The following is a 20,470-nucleotide window of genomic DNA, read 5'->3' on the forward strand; positions in this document are numbered from 1 at the left end:
TGACAATCATATCATGTCGATTATCAGTGATCTGGTATTTACTGCCATTCTTTGTAATACATATAATCCCCAACAATATTTCAGTTAATTAGTTATGTATGTGCCATCGGAGTGTTGATTGTTTATGTATGTTATGGCAGCAGTGTATGTGCACAAAAGCATCTATTAAAGGGCAGTTGCGCCGCCATTGAATGTTATTAAAGCTGTGTGTGTATCACCTCGGGAATAAGTTTGAACCAAAATACTTTTAACCTCAATGTTCTCTGATAATCATGAGGACTCTATTCTTATTTATTAATTTGTGTTGTTTATCATCACATTACTCTTGCAATGTGTATGTAGGACATATTGTTTATATTTATTATTATTATTGCTTATTCTTAACTTTGTACATATTCTGTTTCTCTCTTTTATATAGAAACCACACACCTTCATGAGTATGAGTCATACTTATGAGTATCATAACCTGTAATGAGTAAATAAATAAATGAGTGGCATGGTCATCAGGGTGTGTGATTGGACTCCTGTTCTTACCGGACAACCTGTGGAGAGTGCACATCCACAGAATCAGCACCTAAGGGTTACAAAATAAGAATCCAAAAAAACAGGTAGGAACAAAACCACAGAAAATCCGAAAACACACAGGGAACACTGGAGCACAACAAACTTCAGAGGGAAACCTGAGCAAAACTACAAGCAGGATTACAGGTTGACAACAATAGGACAACAGACAGACTGACAAAGACAAGTGGGAGTACAGTGACTACCTACACACCAGGGAGGTAAGGATGATTGAACACAGGTACACATGAATGCATAAACACATCAGGGTGGGCAGACACTCAGCAATGAGGGAAATACAAGACAAAGACAAATACAAACACAGTGGACACACAAGGAACTCTACTACAAAATAAAACAGGGAATAAAAAAAATGTCCAAACATAAAGCATTATCAAGGCGAACCATGCCGAATACATAAAACACAGGAAAAGTGTACAATATGGATAATTCAGGTTCATGGGACTGTAGTCAACCTCTCTGGACATAGTGGCAAGAGGTATATTGACCCCAGATTGAACAGAAGAATAGTTTGAACGGTGGAAGAGGAACCAAGTAAACATCTAAACAAATATAAACTGACCTCCAAGATCAAGGTACACAAGTGTCCAGTTGCACTATACATTGCTTTCTGAATGTAAGTGGGCTAAATGGATGAAGACTCAAGAAGACCCACAGAAACATAAAAAACAGACTGTTCCCTAAAATGCATGTTTGTAAGATAAAAATGAAGCTTTCAACAAAGATAGATAGATAGATAGATAGATAGATAGATCGATCGATAGATAGATAGATAGATAGATAGATAGATAGATAGATAGATAGATAGATAGATAGATAGATAGATAGATACTTTATTTATCCCCTAGGGGAAATTCATGTGTCCATTAGCTCATTGTGATAATATTATTATTATTATTATTATTAATAATAATAATAATAATAATAATAATAATAATAATAATAATAATAATAATAATAATAATTATTATTATTATTATTAATAATAATAATAATAACAATAATAATAATAATAATAATTAGATTAGTCCACTTCCTTTGACTGAGGTGTTGTATACCCTGATGGCAAGTGGGAGCAAAGGATCTCCTGAACCTCTCTGTTCTGCAGCGCAGTGAGATGAGACGTTTGCTGCACCTGTAGCTGCTTCTCTGTCCTGCCAGAATGTTGTGGAAAGGATGGTTGGTATTGTCAAAGATGGCCTCCATTTTACATTACATGCGTCTCTCCACAACAGTCCTGTGTGAGTCCAGACTCCTGCCAAGCACAAACCCAGCCTTTTTGACCAGCTTGTCCAGTCTCTTTGTGTTCATGTCAGACATGCTGCCGCCCCAGCAGACTGCAGCATGAAAGAGTCCACTGGCCACCACTGACTGATAAAACACTGCAAACGTCAAAGGACCTGAGCATCTCCACTGTGAAACATGGAAGAGACTCAGTTATGTTAAAGGCTTGCCTTGCTGCTTCTGGCACAGGGAGCCTAGAATCTGTGCAGGGAACAATGAAATCAGGAGATTATCAGCTGCAGGTCACAGCTCCTCCAATGGGATAATGACAAACATACATGTACAAGCAGCCAAGAATGGATGAAATAAAAACACTGACCTGCTCTGAAGCGGCCTGCTGTGAGTCCTGATCTTAATCAAACTTAACATCTATGAGAAGAACTGAAACTCACAGCTGGGAGCATATTAGAGGAGAATATTTTTGTTCATACCATTTTTATTTGTTGTGTCATGTAAAATAATATGTTACATTGATCAAAAGCAACATGTCTGTTCTATTAAAGATGGACCAGAGAATAGTCAATGTCAATTACTATCAGCCACGTCTATATGTAAAAGGATTTGACTGTAGTGACTCTGCAATTCCCCTAAACTGTATGGAGTATTATTGTGACTTTTATCTCATTGTTTTGGTTTTATGGCCCAAACTTTACTATTTTTGATCACTGTCACTGTTCTCTCAGTGTCAGAAGCAGCAAAAAAACTAAACAAAAACACTGTAAGCTACTTGTCCTGCCACAAAAGACAGACAGACAAAGTTAGCGACTAGCTTGGGAACATAGTGGAGCATTTAGTAGCTAAAAAAACAGATATTTGTTTGTTTGGAATATCAACAAAAAGGTGATAATATGTCAGTGTTGTGTTTACAGCTTGTTTCCTGAGTTAAGGTAAGTTTAAAGTAATAGTTTGACGTTCTGAAGCTAAGAGATGGTTAGCTTAGCCAAACAGAAGGGTTACTGTTGTATGCGCTTTGTCATTAGGAGCCACTGTATTTGTACAGGTGCGTCACTCATTATATTAAATCTTGTGGTCATGTCACCAAGCTCCATAGCCAGGAGATGATAAAGGAATGACACATCAAGATATCACAAGAGGCTACTGCTGCAACCCAGAGCTACATGTGTATGAGAAAGAGACCTAAGTTCAATTTTCATGAAGATTAATGTAATGAAATACGAAAAGATGTAAAGGTGAGACTCGGTATATAGGCCCAGAGGTTATTTAAACAATTGTATGGTGTCCTGGAAATGTATTGAGGCTGACTATGAACTGTGGACCAGCCCCAGAGTCCAGAGGTTCTGCAATATTCAGTCATATTGATGATTTGACAGGTGATTATGTTTGTTCTGTCTGAAACAGTAGCAGATTGTAGCGTGTTTGCAGACCAAATTCTAGAAAGCCCTGTGGTCTGCTTTTCAGGAGTGGATGAATGAAGCAAGAAGGGTTGTTACATAACATATATCATATGGACAGTGGTGGAGGAGGGAAAACTTTCCTTTACTGAGGTGACATTTAAATGGAGTATTATATTAATTATAAGTACCAATATATACAAATTAAAAGTACTTAGTTTGCCCGATGTGTCAATATTATATATTATACTGTCATATTACTGTCATTAATGCATTAATCTGTAAGTTGCATTTTACTGCTTTACTTACTCCAAATGGAACCAGTCTTAACAACAGGTTTAGTGTATATTGTTGATATCTTAATATATAAAGTTGCATCATATTTTCTTTTAATATCATCATATGTTTTGTATGCAAAAATCTGACTTTGAAAATTGAATTTGTCAAATACAGCACACACTGAAAGCATAATATTTACCACTGGAATGTAGTGAAGTATAAAGTACTGTGAAATAAAATAATGAATTTCTTTTGATGAAAGACGCTGTATTGAGGAAGGGGTAGCCCACTTGTAGTTTTCCTCTATAAGGAATGTATAGAATTTCATGCGTGGTGCCATGATGACGGACTCTGTGCGCCTTTTTTGTTTTGACGCCATTGCGCATGACGCACTGAGGCGTCCGGTCTCTCGCCCTTCTCCAGCCGGTGACTGATGCAGTTGAGGTGGTATGGTTCTGGTTAGTGATGTAAGAGGGGTGTAATGACACAGCCCTCAGCCTCCACCAATGGAAGTCTGGGCAGGGTTCAACACCCATTTTCGAGGATCTTGCTATAAAACCGGCTTGATGCATCCCGCACAGTTCACTTTATGTAATTAACTTTTTTTGGAGAGTTTTGGACATTTTCAATGAGGTGAGTAAATCCTTTAAATTAATCTGTGCTCTGACATGAAAGCATGATTTGAATGAGTGGTTCTAGAATATGAAAGTTGTAGAATATTTTAATATATATTTTCAGAGTGTTCTTGTTTATAAAACTGAACCTCAGATTTATTGAGGATGCACAGAGATATTCATCAGGCCTGTACGAATTTCACTGCAACTGTGCAGCCTCTTGATGGCCGTCATACACTGTAATACAATATGAACTCTTGCGTTTCATCTATTTTGAACATGTTTGGAAGATAAATCTTTGTCAGTTCATTTCCAAAGTAAATTTGTTTTGCACCATGATTAAATAATGAGGTACGAAGACTTGAGAATATAATGATAAGAATTGTTTATGATGCGGATTAATCACCGCGTGCTCTTTGTGTCACAGCGGGAGGACAGTTTCACAAACCATGCGATCAATTTATATGCAAAATAATAATCTGTGATTTATAAAAATGTAAATGCATTAGTGATATTAGTCAAATGCAAGAATCCTCCAAAACAACGCGAGAAAATGTTCTCTATATTCATCTGTGAATAATCTCTCAATGCAGGATGATGATCAACAGCATTAATGACTGAGCAGGTTTTAATTAGGCTATTAATAAGAATATTTGAATTACTCTTGACCATTTTTTATTAATCTTGGCTGATGAATGAAACAACAAATTTGAGGCAGTTTCTTTTTTGTTGTAGTTGTGCATCAGCACAACAAAGAGACATTTCCATATCCTCTATGTAGACTAAGTAAATTAAGCAACCCCCCCCCAAAAAAAAGTAAAGTAAATGACCTGCATTAAAAATGGTTTTTAAGTAAGAGTGCAGAAGCATTAACAACAAAATGTACCTAAAGTATCAAAAGTACAAGAGCTCATTATGCAGAACATGTTTCTTTATTATATATTTTATAGGCTGTTATTGGATTATTTTATATTATTGATACATAAGGAGCATGTGAAAGGTGCAGCTGGGTGAGGAGGAGCTATTTTTTGAGTATTATATGTGCTGTTGGCTGGTTTAATAACACTTCATTATATTTTATATGATGATCATTGTTAATGTCAAATGTGTGAAGTAGTAAATGTATAATGGAGCATAACATGGAATACTCACATAAAGTACAAGTACCAAGATTAAGTACAAAACTATTTGAGTAAATGTACTTCCATATTCCTGTTCTAACACTCACTGTCGGTCTCATCAGTTCCAGGATGGATAACAAGTCTTACTTGGTTCAGATGAATGGGAATGGAGTCCACGGCAAAACCACACTCAATGGCAAAACCCTGAGTGGGACTGGAGTCAACGGGAAGGGAGTGCACGGGAACGGCATCCACCATGTAAGTGTGAATGGCAGTTTGTATCCAACCAAAGCCAAGAGCCGCCGGCAGAGATGGGAGGTGAAGCCTTCAGAGATGGCCAACAACACGCTCAACCCCATCAGGGCCATCGTGGATGGCATGAAGATCACCCCAAATCCAGATAAACCCATGATTGCACTTTCGATAGGTAAGAGGGTCTCTGCAAATCATCTGACAGATACAACTTTGTTGCTTACATTCAATAAACATGTTCAATAAGACAACAAGCAGTAAGACAGTTTTCATAGAAGCTCTCTACAGTTTAATCCAATGCTGTGTGACTGTAATCAATAAAGAATAACTACACCCATAGATTTCCAATCAGTTTCTTTGATTAGAAATGAAATAAACCCCACATCTGTTCCCCAGGGGACCCCACTGTGTTTGGAAACCTGCCCACAGATGATGCAGTGCTTCAGGCCATGAAAGACGCTATAGACTCGCAAAAGTACAACGGCTACGCTCCTTCTGTCGGTGAGTCACACTGACTGACTTGGGTCCTTCCTTGTGAGGAAGAAAACACGATGACCAGGAGTTCAAATGTAGAAGTGCTTATTGAAAGCTGATGTGCCGCAGAGAAAGTGATGAGCAGTACAATGACAGCAAGTGAACCACAGGCACGGCAAGTTATATAGCATATATAGCACCATTCAGACACAAGGCCTCTATAAAGTGCTTTATAGAAGCATGCAAATACATAAAAAAATAGAACATTAAAAAGCATTTATAAACAATAAAAACTAATTTGAATAAGTCAAAATAAGAATATTTAAATACATAAGATCAGGTAGGACACTTAGGACACAATTTTAAAAGGGGTGCTCTAGTCTATTAGACATTCAAATGCATAAGATTAAAAAGATGTTATGTATGTAATTTATTGGTGAGCTGCAGCAAATAGTCACGTTTTAAGCCCTGATTGAAATGAGCTGACAGTCTCAGCAGATCTCAGGTGATCAGGAAGTTTGTTCCACAGGTGAGGGGCAGAGAAACTAAAAGCAGCTTCACCTTGTTTGGTTTTGATTCTGTGAACACTGAGTGAACCTGTCCCAGGTGAACCTGAGGGCCATCAGTAATAAAGCTGATGGGGTGAGAAAACCTCCTTCACAGATAGAAGTTATTTTATATTGCCCTGAGCGCTGAGGTACAGATGCATATATGAGATACTGTAGTCACATTAGCGACTTAATGTGACTTTCAGCTTAAACTCAGGAGGCTCAGGTGGTAGAGCGGAAGGTCGGTGGTTCGATCCCCGGCTCCTCCTCCTCCAGTCCACGTGTGTGTGATAGAGATGCGCTGTGTATATATAGAATGTCCACTTGTTTGTATGTATATATAGATGTATATATATATATATATGATGCAATAATAAACAAAATACTGATAATATGCTCACAGGAAATAGGCTTTTAATCATATATATATATATATATATATATATGTATATTGAATATATATTGAATACATACCTGAATTTATACTTAAATCACTGAAAATGTGTATTTCTGCTATTAATATTCATGATTAAACTTCATGATTAAATAAAGTATAAATAAAATAAAAATGTGTGTGTGAATGGGTGAATGTGACTAGTAGTGTAAGTGGTAAGACCAGAAAAGTGCTATATAAATGCAGTCCATTTACCATATTGAGAAATCTAATTCTCAGAAATGGTCTGGTGTCTGTAAATCATGCAGGCTCCTGCTCATGTTTACCAACCCCAACAGTCAGTGATGCTCTGATTGTTCACTGTGGGTCTAATGTATGTCTGTATCGGCAGGTTATCTGAAGAGCCGACAAGCAGTGGCCAACTTCTACAGCTGCCCCGAGGCTCCACTGGAGGCAGAGGTACTCACTCTCCATGCGCCTCACACCTTTGCTGACACACTTTCATTCACGTTCTCTGATCCTCATTGCTCTGCAGTGTTATCTCTAAATCTGAATCCCAGTATAGGACACCTTAAATGTATTGTAACCACATTGTGAGTGAGCAGCATGATGCAATAAACAAAATACTTATATTATGCTCACAGTAAATAGGCCTTTAATCAGATGGTAATGCATCAGAGTGCATGTCTTCAAAGTTACTTTAGTTGTTAGAGTGACTTTATTCATGTTATCATCAGTATGGATGGAGATATGTTTGATGTTGTCTGTGTCTGTGCTCTGAAAAGTGAATGCCCTCTTCCAGGATGTGATTTTGACCAGCGGCTGCAGTCAGGCCATTGACCTGGCTATCAGTGTCCTGTGTAACCCAGGGGACAACATCCTGGTCCCATGCCCAGGCTTCTCCTTATATAAGACTCTGGCTGTCTCCATGGGTATCAAGGTCAAACTCTACAACCTGCTGGTAAGTGAGAGGGTACAATCCCACTGTAGCCTACTAATTATCACTACAGACGTGGTAACAAACTGTTGTAAATGCAGGATAAGGTTAGCTCAAGGGCTAGCTACCTCGGAATTATGTGTTAACACTCCCAACAATGCTGACTTTGCATTCAAGCAGCAGGATCCCCAAAAAACACACACACAATTTTGAAACTATTTTGGACTTGTGGTCACAGTCAGAATTGCAGGTCGTGCGACATCCACTAACCCTGTCATTCGGACGAAATGGTTGTAGTACAATGATTTGTCTTTCATTCTGAGCATCGCAAACACTCTGACATGACTATTTCCACAGTTTGAGCCATTTGGCCCAATCAAAATTCATGAGTAGTTGGATCAGTAGATTCTATTTGTGCCACTTAACGAGCCAGAGAAGGAATCTGATGCGTGTACTCCATGAGCCCCATAAAGCAGGAGCCTCAGGAGGCCTGAAGAACTTTTTCACTGTGTGTGAGCATCTTTTAAATGAATCAAGGAGGCACCGTGTTGTAACACAGTATCCAGTTACTCTTCCTGGCTCTCTTGTGTGTTGTGTGGCCATAGAATTTATATGGAGATACTGTTACACACATGATTACAACAGCTTTCTTGGCTCTGGAAAGGTTTTGCGAATATAAAAAATCCATGGTTTTAAAATTCATAATAATAATAATAATAATAATAATAATAATAATAGTAATGATTAGGATTTTGTGCAGTTTCAGAGGTCAGACAGATGTGACCTTTACACTGGTGGTCTACTAAATGCATAGACGTGGGCCACTGGGGATTTAGTTATTTATTTATTTATCTTATGTTGTAAATACTGCAGTCAGCCACTGTGAAAAGCTCTGATCATTTAAGGTTATTAATCAATTTATATTGTGTATAGTCAAGGTCACTGTCAGTATCATATAGAGTGTATATAACATTATAGATGACCTCTTTCATGGTAAATACAAGAGGTTCTAGTTTACCCACCTCTTATATTAATGCGTCACTGCCATCACATTTGATTTAACATTTTCTCTCAGTAATTTTTTTTCTCATATTTCTCTTCTCATCAATTTTTCATTTTGGAATAAAAAAGATGGAACACGTCCTGAAAGCTGCCGCAGGGAGATAAAGCTGTCAGTGGTTCAGGATGAGCTTCACTACTCAGCAGAGTGGAAGCAGATCTCAAACTTAAAAAGATCCTCCAGAGTAAACCCAACTATTTGGCCATCATCACATTAAAATGTAATGAGCCAGTACATCAGTTTCTCCATCAGTCATTATAATCAGGGAGTCCATCACTCTCCCAGACAAAGAAATACTTCACACTGTAAGTGACTGGAGGCCAATGGAAACATCTGAGGAGGAGACGTGAGAATCAGGCCACTGATGGGAGGAGGGTGTGGACCTCCTGCTATTGGTGCATGGCAGAGAGGAAACAAGATACTTGGAGACAGTGAAATAAACAGTTGTTACCATCAGTTTAAAGAATGTGGGACATTGTAGACAGGAACTGTAAAATGGAAATCAACAGCACTTTCTAGTCTTAAAGACCAATCAAAGCACTTTACAATATAATCTTGCCCACGGACACAGACTGGAGGAGCTGGGGATTGAACCACTGACCTTGTGATTAGGGGACAACCTGCTGTCCGCCACCTGTTGAGCAGCTGCGGCTGCAGTTTCTACATTTAATCATTTTGCTGAGAGGCTTACATCATAAAAATAGTTACACTGAAAGAGGAAGTGGTTTAAGCGCTTGGTCAGTTGTGGTTGGCTGTATTATTGTTAACAGCTTTTTACTGGCTGTTGATGACATGATGACCTTTAAGCTTCACCCTCTAACACTATGTCAGTCAACAGTATCTATCTCTGTACATCATGAGCGTGTGTTATCGTGCACAATAAAGTGTCTGCCCTCATCCTCACATACATCTGTGCCTTGCAGCCGGAGAAGTCATGGGAGATTGACCTGCAGCACATGGAGAGCCTGATCGACGAGAGGACATCCTGTCTGATTATTACCAATCCATCCAACCCGTGCGGCTCAGTCTTCAGCAAGGAGCACCTACAGAAGATCCTCAAAGGTGAGCTGCAGCTCTAACAAAGAAGAGCGGAAATTCATCAAAAGCTTTTTAACCGGCATCACGGTCGAACATAGAAGCAAACACCGCACGTGCGAAACACTTAAAATGAGTTGCTTCTTGTTTTTTTCAGTGGCCTCCAGACACTGTGTTCCCATTCTGGCTGATGAAATCTACACCGATATGGTGAGTGCAGCCACACACCGACACCAGTCCCATTTCAGTACAGGTTGCCAGGTGTGCTTGGCCCTGTGTAACACCAGCGAGGCACATTCTTCACCACAGTGCCAGCAGTGGTTGTGTTTCATTTGGTGGTATTTGCTCTGGCTCTGGATGGCGAGGGCACAACCCCACATCAGCACAGGGAGGATTAGAGGCCATGTGCTGTGAATGAGGCCTGGGGGGCAGCAACCAGTAAGGTTTTCCAGGTCTAATATGGTGAGGATTTGTCCGTTTGAAATGCAGATTCAGAGGTGAAGCTCTGCCCACAGTGCAAATTCATTCTTATTCTAGATAGTGTGGGTTTTATTTGCCCAGGTTTTGAGATATCTGTCACAGATGTTTTTTCTTGGGATGCATGAAAAAGATCAGGACTGGTACTAAGTCGGCCATGATTTGACAGACCTGGATTAAATACAGTTTCTTTGTCAGTGCTTTGTGCAGCACGAATCACATATCTTAAATTTGGAGAAAAGCCAGTCTTGTTATCAGATTGGTACTCAGCATCTGCAGGTATTCAGAGGTGAGGTACCGGGATCGCTATCAGTGCTTCCCTCCCTTCTGCTTGATCCCCAATACAGGGGCAACAGCTCTTTCTCAGAAACAATGCAACAAGTGCGCAACAATAAGTGTGTGGCTGGGTGACAGCGTTTCACTCCAGATCCTCTACATTTCCTCTTCTCTGTGCATTTATTGTGTGGTAAAGTCAGTTCTCATCCTCAAGTTGCTGGACGAATCATTACATTTCCCCTAGAGCAAGTGAACATATGTTTGCATTGCGTTCCTGCACTTGGATACACCTTGACTCTGCACTCTCTCCTACCAAAGAAAGAATTATCCAGAATAACATGGACACTGTTTCTGACCAGAGTCATTTTGCAATGATTTGAGCAACATAACTGAAACTCCTTTCATCTCCAATGTATTGGGATGAAGGCAAAAATCAAAGAGACAGATAGTGAACCAGACCTTTAAGCCTGAAAGTGATCAAATTGAAGATCAGAAAACAACTCTGTCAGCACATTCAGTCCAAATCTGTGGCATCAGTGTTTCAGCCTTGAAACGTTTGTGCTGGTCAAAGTTTAGTTGAAGGTCATGCAAACACATACACAGATATACAGACTCTTGTACACACACAGACAAACAGACAGACAGACAGACAGACACACACACACACACACACACACACACACACACACACACAGGTGGGATGAAGGTTTGCCAGCTCATTAAGGTGAGAGTTGAATTGTAGTTTTACACGTAGGTTACTGTCTCATAAGGTGCGTCATACAGCTGCATGTAGCATTAATCTTGCAACTATTGAAGACATTTTACATTTGACTGTCCATTTTAATATCACACTGTATTATTATATTTAATGGTCTATTAAAATATAGGTCTAGTGTTAATTCATCAAAGTAAGAGGGTTTTTTATGAAGAACTTGGAGCAAAAGTGTGTTTCAGTGGTCTCTGCTCGGTGCAGGGAGGGTGCTGTAGGTACAGAGTGTTCACTGAAGTAAGAAAGAGCAGTAATGAAATGAAACGTTCCCTCACATGAACAACATAAGTAAATAACTACACCAGTCCGACCTAGTTCCATCTGCACACAGCCTGATAGTGACCATGTACATACAAACAATGTCAGGAGGTAAAGATGAACTGATGGAGACCAAACTGTAGGTTCACACAAGGCCAGACATCACTCTGGGTAAAAGACCTTATGTGACTTACTGCATCAACTTATCAGTAGAAAATAGACTCATGTGTCTACGATTCAGTCTCATCAAAACTTTCCACAGTCTGCAACATCAACTTTTATTTAGCAGTGAGACAGTCAGAGACTGTGAAAGCAAGAGAGGATTAAATGGTCGGTTTATCATTTAAATACATATATATAAATATATACTATAAATATATATAGTTGAAGTTATTAATTAACCATTCATTCAGTCTTGAGTGTCTCCTGTGACACTGATTTGCATGATTAATAGTATGTGTTGAAAAAGGCCGACTGCTTCCCTCATCCTGTTAATGAGCAAAGAGCTAATCTGAAAGCTCAAGGGGTTACATGTGACATGTTACATGTTACATGTGACATGTTACATGTTACGTGTTACATGTTACATGTTACATGTTACATGTGGGTTGAGTTTTTAAGTAACTTTAGGTGTCTTGTGTTCAAGGACACACAGTATGTGTCAGTAACTCGACCAACCTGTGTTCACTTCTTTCTCCCTCGTTCTTGGACTTGTTCTGTGAAAGGGTTACTCTGACTCTGTGTTGTTGGGATAAGGAATGAGTGTGAGTTCTGTCCCCTTATTGATCGATAATAATCTTTTGTTAAAGGGATAGTGAGCTACTTCTTAAATAGTCGTTACATTACCCGCAGTAGATTCTGCTCTGTGGGCTCCTGGTTAGGAAAGCCAACAGACCACACAGGCAGTGCGATGTGTTGATGTGCACGATGCCATGAGAAAAACTTTTAAAATCATCCACTGAGACAATCCAATATCTGTTTAAATGTACACTTCATGTAGAATATTTTCAGCACTTTATCTTCCTGTGAAAACAGAACTTTCCTTTGGCACTACATTTTTCACCTGCTGAAATACCGTATTCCTACGCACACCTACAGAGCACACTGTATTACACTGCAGGCCGCAGGCGCACTGTGCGTAGGAATATGCTTTTTCTAACTGGGAGCATGCTGAACAGAATCAACTGTGGGTAATGCACAACCCCACATCAAATAACCCCAACTCTCCCTTTAATCTTCAGTCAGTCCGTGTCTGTGCTTTTTATTTCTGTGTTTGTGTCCAGTGTTTTACCCGAATATCCACCACAAGACAAACCCACACCCCACTGTAGTTACTAAAAACTTTTGCCCCTCCCTTTCCTTAAGTAAAAGGACATTACAATTCTGTGTGGTTCATAATTAGTCAAGAATAATACTTCAAAGTGTTTAGGCCACTGTAGTGTTTGAAAGGTTGAGATATGGAGTTCATATGTTCATAAACTGTTCCTTTGAAGAGTGAAGCAGACAGGTCAAGTATTCAAGAGTAAAACACTCCATGATTATCTCATGCCACTTTGCTGTGGTGGGAGGTTCGTCATTAATCCATGGAGGATCTCATATAGTCTGACAGAGTAGGAGTAGAAGTTTATCATGAATATAGTCTGTGTATTACATGTACTGCACCTCTGGTGTTACATGTCTCAGGCCAGGCCTCTACATCACCTTTACTTCTCTGTTGTTTCTACTTATTGATCTCAAATCAGGATTTACTGCTGTTTCATTCATTTCAATAGCGTCTGGAAACCTGAGTTGAGATGTTGTTGTTAGTGGGTGAGGTGTACGTGGTGTGGGGAGTATCCAGACCCACTGCAAAGGGCTGAGAGGTGAATGGTTTACTAGTGTTAGAATGGACAAATAAAGGTCCGGTATATTCATTCGCAAAATGCGATGTTTATTAAACCAAGTCAATTTCCGTTGTTTCTGCTGAGTGCAGGGAGGATGCTGTAGTTATGGGGGAAGACGTGTACTTTATATTGATGAAGATAACAGAAGCAGTTGGTACAAGTCACACCAAGGTCTCCTGTTGCACCAAAGCTTTAAAGTAGTCACTCTTCATAAAGTGTCGGCCAAACGAGTGAATGTAAATGTAAATGTGAATGTGAATGTAATGTAAGCAGCAGAAGTGAGTACAGTCACAAACTAGAGAAGAAACTTTGTCTCACAGCCACAAAAATAAAATGCAGCTTTCCATCAGCTTCACAAGGACAGATGCATTTTAAACGCTTACATCTGAACTTTTTAATTTTGTTGTAGCAGCTATTGTGAGTGGAGAAAACCCTCCTACCAACGCAACCACCACCAGCACCATCTGACCATTTCACTTTGAGCACAAACAGACCAGAATGACTTTGCACTTTTTTGGCTGCATGTGTTTGCAATTAAGTCGGTTGTCAGATTTTGGAGAAGCAGGAAACGGGGAGGATTAGGGGGTGTGTGGTGGGTGGAGAGCTGGGTGGGGGGTGTGGTGGTGGGGCCTCTCGTTTATGACTCGAGTGTTTTGAGGGGCCAGGGTGTCTGGGAACTGCCCCATCCAATCAACGCTGAGTCAGTGGGGCATTTCCCCGTGTCCCTCTTCTCCATAAGATCCTCAGCAGTACATTTTTGCAACACTGTCTGTGCAGAATGTATATGAGCTGTAAAGTCATTGATTATTATAACAAACCTTTACAATGAAGTGGCTAGAGGTGAAATAGTTCAGTGCTCCATGTTTGCTCCATTTTTATTTACATTCAATTTCTCACACCGTCCTGACCCTTCCTGTGCTGCTCATGATGTTTTCATGTAATCGCAGATATTTGATTTCAGAGAGGGGAGGGGTTGAGGGAGTCTCTGCATGTTAGATGAGCTCAAACAGCCACAAGCCAAAAATTGCTGTGTCATTCACAGCAGTCTGACCAATAGGACGCGGGGCGGTTCTCTGCTCAATGTCAAAGATACTGTAAGGCTTTAATGAGAACCAGCTTTCTGTAGGTGGAGCGTAGATCACTGTGGTTACTGTCATCCTCTCTCTGTTATCGCTCTCTCTCTGTACTCTTTTATTGTCTCTAGTCTTACTTGGTTTCTCTCTCACCTCCAAATTCAGATTGATATTCGTATTTGTCCATAATTTTAAATTCTTAAAAAAAAATTTTTTTTTGATACTTTTTACTAGGGCTCCAGGATATGCAAAAAATCATATTGTGATTTCAATTACATTTTGATTAATTGTGCAGCTCTGACAAGTGTTCATGGGGCTAAATATGAAGAGATACAGATCATTTGCACGCTGTGCTTGTTTTAATAACTTTTTGTAGAAGTAACTTTTGATTTTTTTTGTTGTGTTGCCAAGCACATCATATCCCTTTACTTTCTGTGTCAAAAATATGGCCCCATGTGTTTCATTTGACCGCCATAAACTTGCCAAAAAACCCATCAACTTGAAGGTGACCCATTCCCATGGATGATTTTCTGAACGTATTTAATTCTTCTCCTGCTCCTTTCTTTAGGTTTTCCCAGGCTGCAGTTGTCCGTCCATGGCGTCCCTCAGCAGCGACGTTCCCATCCTTTCCTGTGGCGGCTTGGCTAAACGCTGGCTGGTCCCTGGTTGGAGGTTGGGATGGATCCAGATCCATGACAGGAATGATATATTTGGATCCCAGGTACATCTTATTTATATATATATGTGTATATTTTAATAGTACAATGTTCTTATATTTTACTAATTGTCTGTCTCTTCTGCAGATTCGACAGGGGCTGGTGAAACTGACCCAACGCATTCTGGGAGCATGCACCATTGTCCAGGGAGCACTGGAGGGCATCCTCAACAACACAAGTCAAAGCTTCTACAACAACACCATCAGCTTCCTGAAGGTAAATATGGAGATAATTAATCAGGATTGAGTAATGTGCAATGTATCTTCTCTCTATCTCAATATTTTACTGGGATTTACAGTTTGATCAATATACAAATGTTACCGTGGACACATGAGTCAGTCAGCTGACCCTTACCTGTGTAGTGTTAGTTATGCTCAGCAGCAACTCCTACGTTCTGCTATGTACAATTAAAAATGTGAGTATATGTTTTAAATACCCTGGTTATGCAAATGTGTGTATTCTGTAGAATATAAGATCAGAAGCTCAATGTGCTGTAGATATAAAAAACAATGTATTAGTGTAAAACTATTGACTAGTGCAGCTTTAAAGCAACAAATGACCTGATCTCTGCCTGAGCAAAGACAACAACCATTCACTTCTCATCATATCTGACACAAATAAGATGCTTCAAACTTTTTCTTGTTTTATTTGTGTTTATTCTGACTTGCAGTAATATGTACCACAATAATACGTAATATTTTTTAATTTTTTCTTCCTCAGTCCAACTCAGAGATTTGTTTCAATGAACTGTCCACCATCCCCGGCCTGAACCCCGTCATGCCATCAGGAGCCATGTACCTCATGGTCAGTACCAGAAGTGTGTGGGGTTCATTTTGAACATCGACACACATGCATTTATTTTATTATGTCAAGATTACTTTGTAGTTAAAGGGGGGCATTCCACCGATTTTACTCACAAAGTTCAGTTTTCATGTCAGAGAGTATAATGTCAGATGTGGCTTTGACGTTAGGTTTGTCTCCTGTAAATCCCCAAAGTTATGGAAGCGCGTCACTAAATTGCTGGAGTATTTAACATATGTATACAGTCTGGACAGTCTGTGTGCTAAATATTTGCAGTTAGGGACATTGATTAGTTCTCATTATAGTTGGCCATATTGTAAATATACAGCAGCATATTTATATTTCATTTTGCCTACACGCTGGCGACCCGGCGAAACGTGATATCTCAAGAAAACCTTCAGGGAATTTCTTCAAATTTGGCACTTTCACTTGGACTCAAGTATGAACTGATCATAATTTGGTGGTAAAAGGTCAAAGGTCAAAGCCATTGTCTTTAGCCATAACTCAGAAAATCAATTCACTAATTATGATAAAATACACTTGACACCTTTTATTACATACAGTATACTACATAAGTCTGGACATGTATGTAAACTGCAACTTGACTGGTTGATGGCGGCGGTGACATAGACCTCAAAAAGTGCTTGCCATTTACTTCTGATTTTACATTACATTACAGTATCTCAAAATTGATAGCCATATTCATAAATTAAGAGGAAATCAGTGAATATGTAATTTGAACATTTAAAAAGCTTTTAAAATTCACCACATCACCTAAAATGAATGAGTAATGGTAGATGTTAACATCACATTCACATTCTAATCCTGCCTATCCATGAATTTGAGTCTTTTCTTTGTGATTGTACAATATTTTATTATATGAACTTTTTGTTTTTATGTGCACGTTTTTCCAGGTGGGGATTGACATGGATCACTTTCCAAATTTTAAGAATGACGTGGACTTCACTGAACGGCTGGTAACTGAGCAGTCGGTCTTCTGTCTGCCTGCCTCGGTAAGACACCATCCCTTTGTCTGTCACTGCGTATCATTTACATTTCATGTACCATTTGTCCCTTTGTCTGTCTACGCACTTCATCATCACTTTAATGCCTAAGACTATCCATTATGTGTCCTCTCCCAGGCATTTGAGTATCCCAACTTCTTCCGCATTGTGGTGACGGTGCCAGGAGAGATGATGGTGGAGGCTTGTGTTCGGATCAGGGAGTTTTGCCAGTGCCACTACCGGCCCCGCAGCCGCGACAGCAACGATCTGGACCAGTGATGGAGCCTAGTTCCACCAGTCCAACAGTGTGGTCCTTGTGGAGATGAAAGCTTAAAGGCTGGATGAACTGTCACATACACTGATAAGCCAAAACATTATGACCACCCCTGCCTAGTACATTGTTGGTCCTTCCTCTGCCACCAAAACAGCTCTGACCTGCCAAAGCATGGACTCTCTCACAGTGTTGTGTGGTCCTGATGTTAGCAGCAGATCCTTTAAGATCCTTTCAGACTAAGGCTGCATTCAGACTGCGTTAAAACAGTGCAAGGGGCCTGCTTTGGTAGGGGGTGTGTTGTTTCATGTACTGCTGAGTCTGTGACATACATGTGGGAAAGCCAGTTGGGGGACAGGGCATGGAAGAGGCACTTGCACGTATGTGAATCCAACACAACACCTTGCCGGATGATATCACATGGTGTCTGTCTAAATCTAACCCCAGACCTTGACATGCGCCGTTGGTAGGAGATTATCACCTCATCTGTGCGTGGTCATAATATCTTGGCTCATTAGTGTATACTGAGCTGGAATCAGCTTTGAAATTTTATTCCACCATGTTATGAAGTTATACTTACACAAATCTGACGTCAAAACTGTGTTAATATTGTCATCACTGTGGCACCAAAAGCTTGTGAGCAGTGTATCTGATGGTCCATTCATGGTGTAATTTTTGATGTAAACCATATGAAATGAGAAGACCAAATATTTATATTTTATACAGGCAACTTATATTAACCTCTACTTGTTTTTGTGTATTTATATAATTTGTGTACGGCTTTGTATGCCTATGTAACGTAGCCTCTTCGATATCAACTGCATCCATGCATGATGAACACACCTTCATGGTACTTTACGCCTGTTTTTTACTCTCTGATCCACAATTACAGGCAGTATATATATTCAGTATCGATTTTTGTAAACTTTATGTATTGATAATCTTCTGTATACTTAGAAAATGACTCTCAGTGCAAAGTGTTAGACTGCATGGGCATGCTCTTTATCAGAACCTTCTCTGTATATTTGTATGTTGATTGTGTCATATTGAAAGGCATATAAATATATATTTTTACAGACACAAGATCTTATTTAGTAGTTTTGTTGATAGTAACCGAATAAAAAAACATGTTGACATGACTGATGCTGCTTGATATAAGAGAAGATAATTATTAGATACTCAACTCTCACGAAGTATTCTGCACTCAAATCATGCAGACCTATCAAAAGACTGTCCTGTGTTCACCAGTGAGGGAATGCTATCTCTATTCCAGTGGTTCCAGTGGCCATGGCCCACTGGTGGACTGTGGAAGTATTGCAAGTGGGCCGAAAGATTCCTTTGCAAAACAGTTCCTATTTTTATTTTGTTGCCGGCCCGGACCACATTGTGTACTGGTTTGTGCACGCTAAAAGAAGAAACACTGGAGAATCAAAATGATTAGCTGGTTAGCAACAGGAAGAATTAAAGGAAAGAGAGTCAAGAGACAGAGGGTGATCTCTCCCCATCAAACAAAAGAGAAAAATTGAGCCTCCTACATATTTCTTGAATGTTCGATTGTTATCATTCAAATAAAAAGTGCTATGAGAAGGCATTATTTGGCCTCTGTAATGTTATGGGGTCAGATGTGGACCACCAACATTTTGGGGATTTTCAAGTGGGACATGAGTTGGGAAAGGTGGGGAACCGCTGCTCTATCCTCAAGCCTCCGGTTTCCCTTCTTCAGCTTTCTACACTGTATTTGATTCTTATGTAACTGTACATGTGACTTTTCATGCACAGTACACAGATGGCTCCTTGCTCTGCAGCCTGTGACTCCTCTGATCTAGAGCCCTTCCATAAACATATGGAGGATACAATTACTTTCCATTTGGCAGCATTTCTCTTGCAACACTCGACAGTCAGTCAGTCCACCACTCTGGTCCAGACTGAAACATATCAGCAACTACTGGATGTATTTCCATGAAAATTTGCACAGATGGTCCCTAGAGGATGAAACCTAATGACCTTTCCCCTACTGCCTGATTGCTGGATGGATCCTCTGACTTTTTATTACGTCTAATTTCTCCACTTTTGGACTGTTTGAACTTGTTCCCACCGGCCTCAGCTGTGCTTTGTGTGTAGGACTGGTTCTAAAACATTAACACATGAACATGTTGAACTAAGGTAGGGAACATGTAAACATTATTCCTGCTAAACAACATGTTAGCACTGTCATTGTGAACATGTTAGCTACTGACGTTAGCAATTAGCTCAAAGCGACACAGTGACTAAGTACAACCTCAGAGAGCTGACAGTGAAAATGACAATTACATGACATGATTGAACCGTCCCCAAACACTTTGTACTTCATCTCTTCAAATAACAAGTAATAACAGCAACTAAACAGAAATGCTCACATTCCCCCAAAACTAACAAATATTCCCTAGATTGTATTACAGGATGGGCTCTTAGTTTTTCCAGTCTGTTAGGAGGCCATATGTAACCCAAACAGCTTCTGCTTGCTGTAATCATTCATCCTGTTCGTAAAAAAAAATCCCATAATGCTGTTTCAGTAAGTGATGAAGGACAAAACCCACAGCCCTCATGTTTTGCAAAACTGTTTTCCAAAGTTTATTTGCATGAATCAAATCAAGTTTCAAAGTTCATTTTAGTTTGTTTTTCTCTTTGCTCTTTGTTTTTCCACTCAGTGTTCCCCTGACGATCTTCAGTGGAGGGATCTTAACAAAAAGAGTCTAAACACTAAAAAGACTATCATTTTGTGGACTGTGGACTTTGTCCTGCAATTAAGACACATTGGGGAAGGGATTTCTTAATGAACTGGAGGAAAAATTACAGCAAGAAAAAACAGTTTCAGTGTTCAGATGGGCTCCTGACTCTTGTTTAAGTTACACTTGAGAAACTATGAACCAGTCCTTAAATCTGTTAGGAGGCCCCGAGGTAAAGAAAAAGAGCTATGGGCCCCAAGTGCCCACCTGTTTGTGGATAACAACAAATTTATCACAACGCCCCT

At 39.7% G+C, this 20,470-nt stretch overlaps 1 protein-coding gene across 1 annotated transcript; it reads left to right on the forward strand.

Annotated features, from left to right (window-relative positions):
* Positions 1 to 3,975: 3,975 nt before the first annotated feature.
* Positions 3,976 to 18,599, forward strand: tat (tyrosine aminotransferase). Its single transcript, XM_023397433.2, has 12 exons — positions 3,976 to 4,130; positions 5,355 to 5,659; positions 5,881 to 5,985; positions 7,292 to 7,359; positions 7,703 to 7,861; positions 9,821 to 9,959; positions 10,090 to 10,142; positions 15,237 to 15,389; positions 15,472 to 15,600; positions 16,105 to 16,188; positions 17,100 to 17,198; positions 17,328 to 18,599. Exons 1-12 carry the CDS (start codon positions 4,126 to 4,128, stop codon positions 17,466 to 17,468), a joined length of 1,440 nt encoding a protein of 479 aa, XP_023253201.1. The 5' UTR covers positions 3,976 to 4,125; the 3' UTR covers positions 17,469 to 18,599.
* Positions 18,600 to 20,470: the final 1,871 nt, after the last annotated feature.

The sequence above is a fragment of the Seriola lalandi genome, unplaced genomic scaffold, assembly GCF_002814215.2.
Source record: "Seriola lalandi dorsalis isolate HSWRI2012SDOR001 ecotype SW California unplaced genomic scaffold, Sedor1 jcf7180002055008, whole genome shotgun sequence".
Lineage (NCBI taxonomy): Eukaryota > Metazoa > Chordata > Actinopteri > Carangiformes > Carangidae > Seriola > Seriola lalandi.

Excerpts from the sequence above, each read along its gene's own strand:
- tat (XM_023397433.2), top strand. Across the intron at positions 5,986-7,291 it reads CGGCTACGCTCCTTCTGTCG|GTTATCTGAAGAGCCGACAA; the intron begins GTGAGTCACACT and ends CTGTATCGGCAG. Across the intron at positions 17,199-17,327 it reads TCTTCTGTCTGCCTGCCTCG|GCATTTGAGTATCCCAACTT; the intron begins GTAAGACACCAT and ends GTCCTCTCCCAG.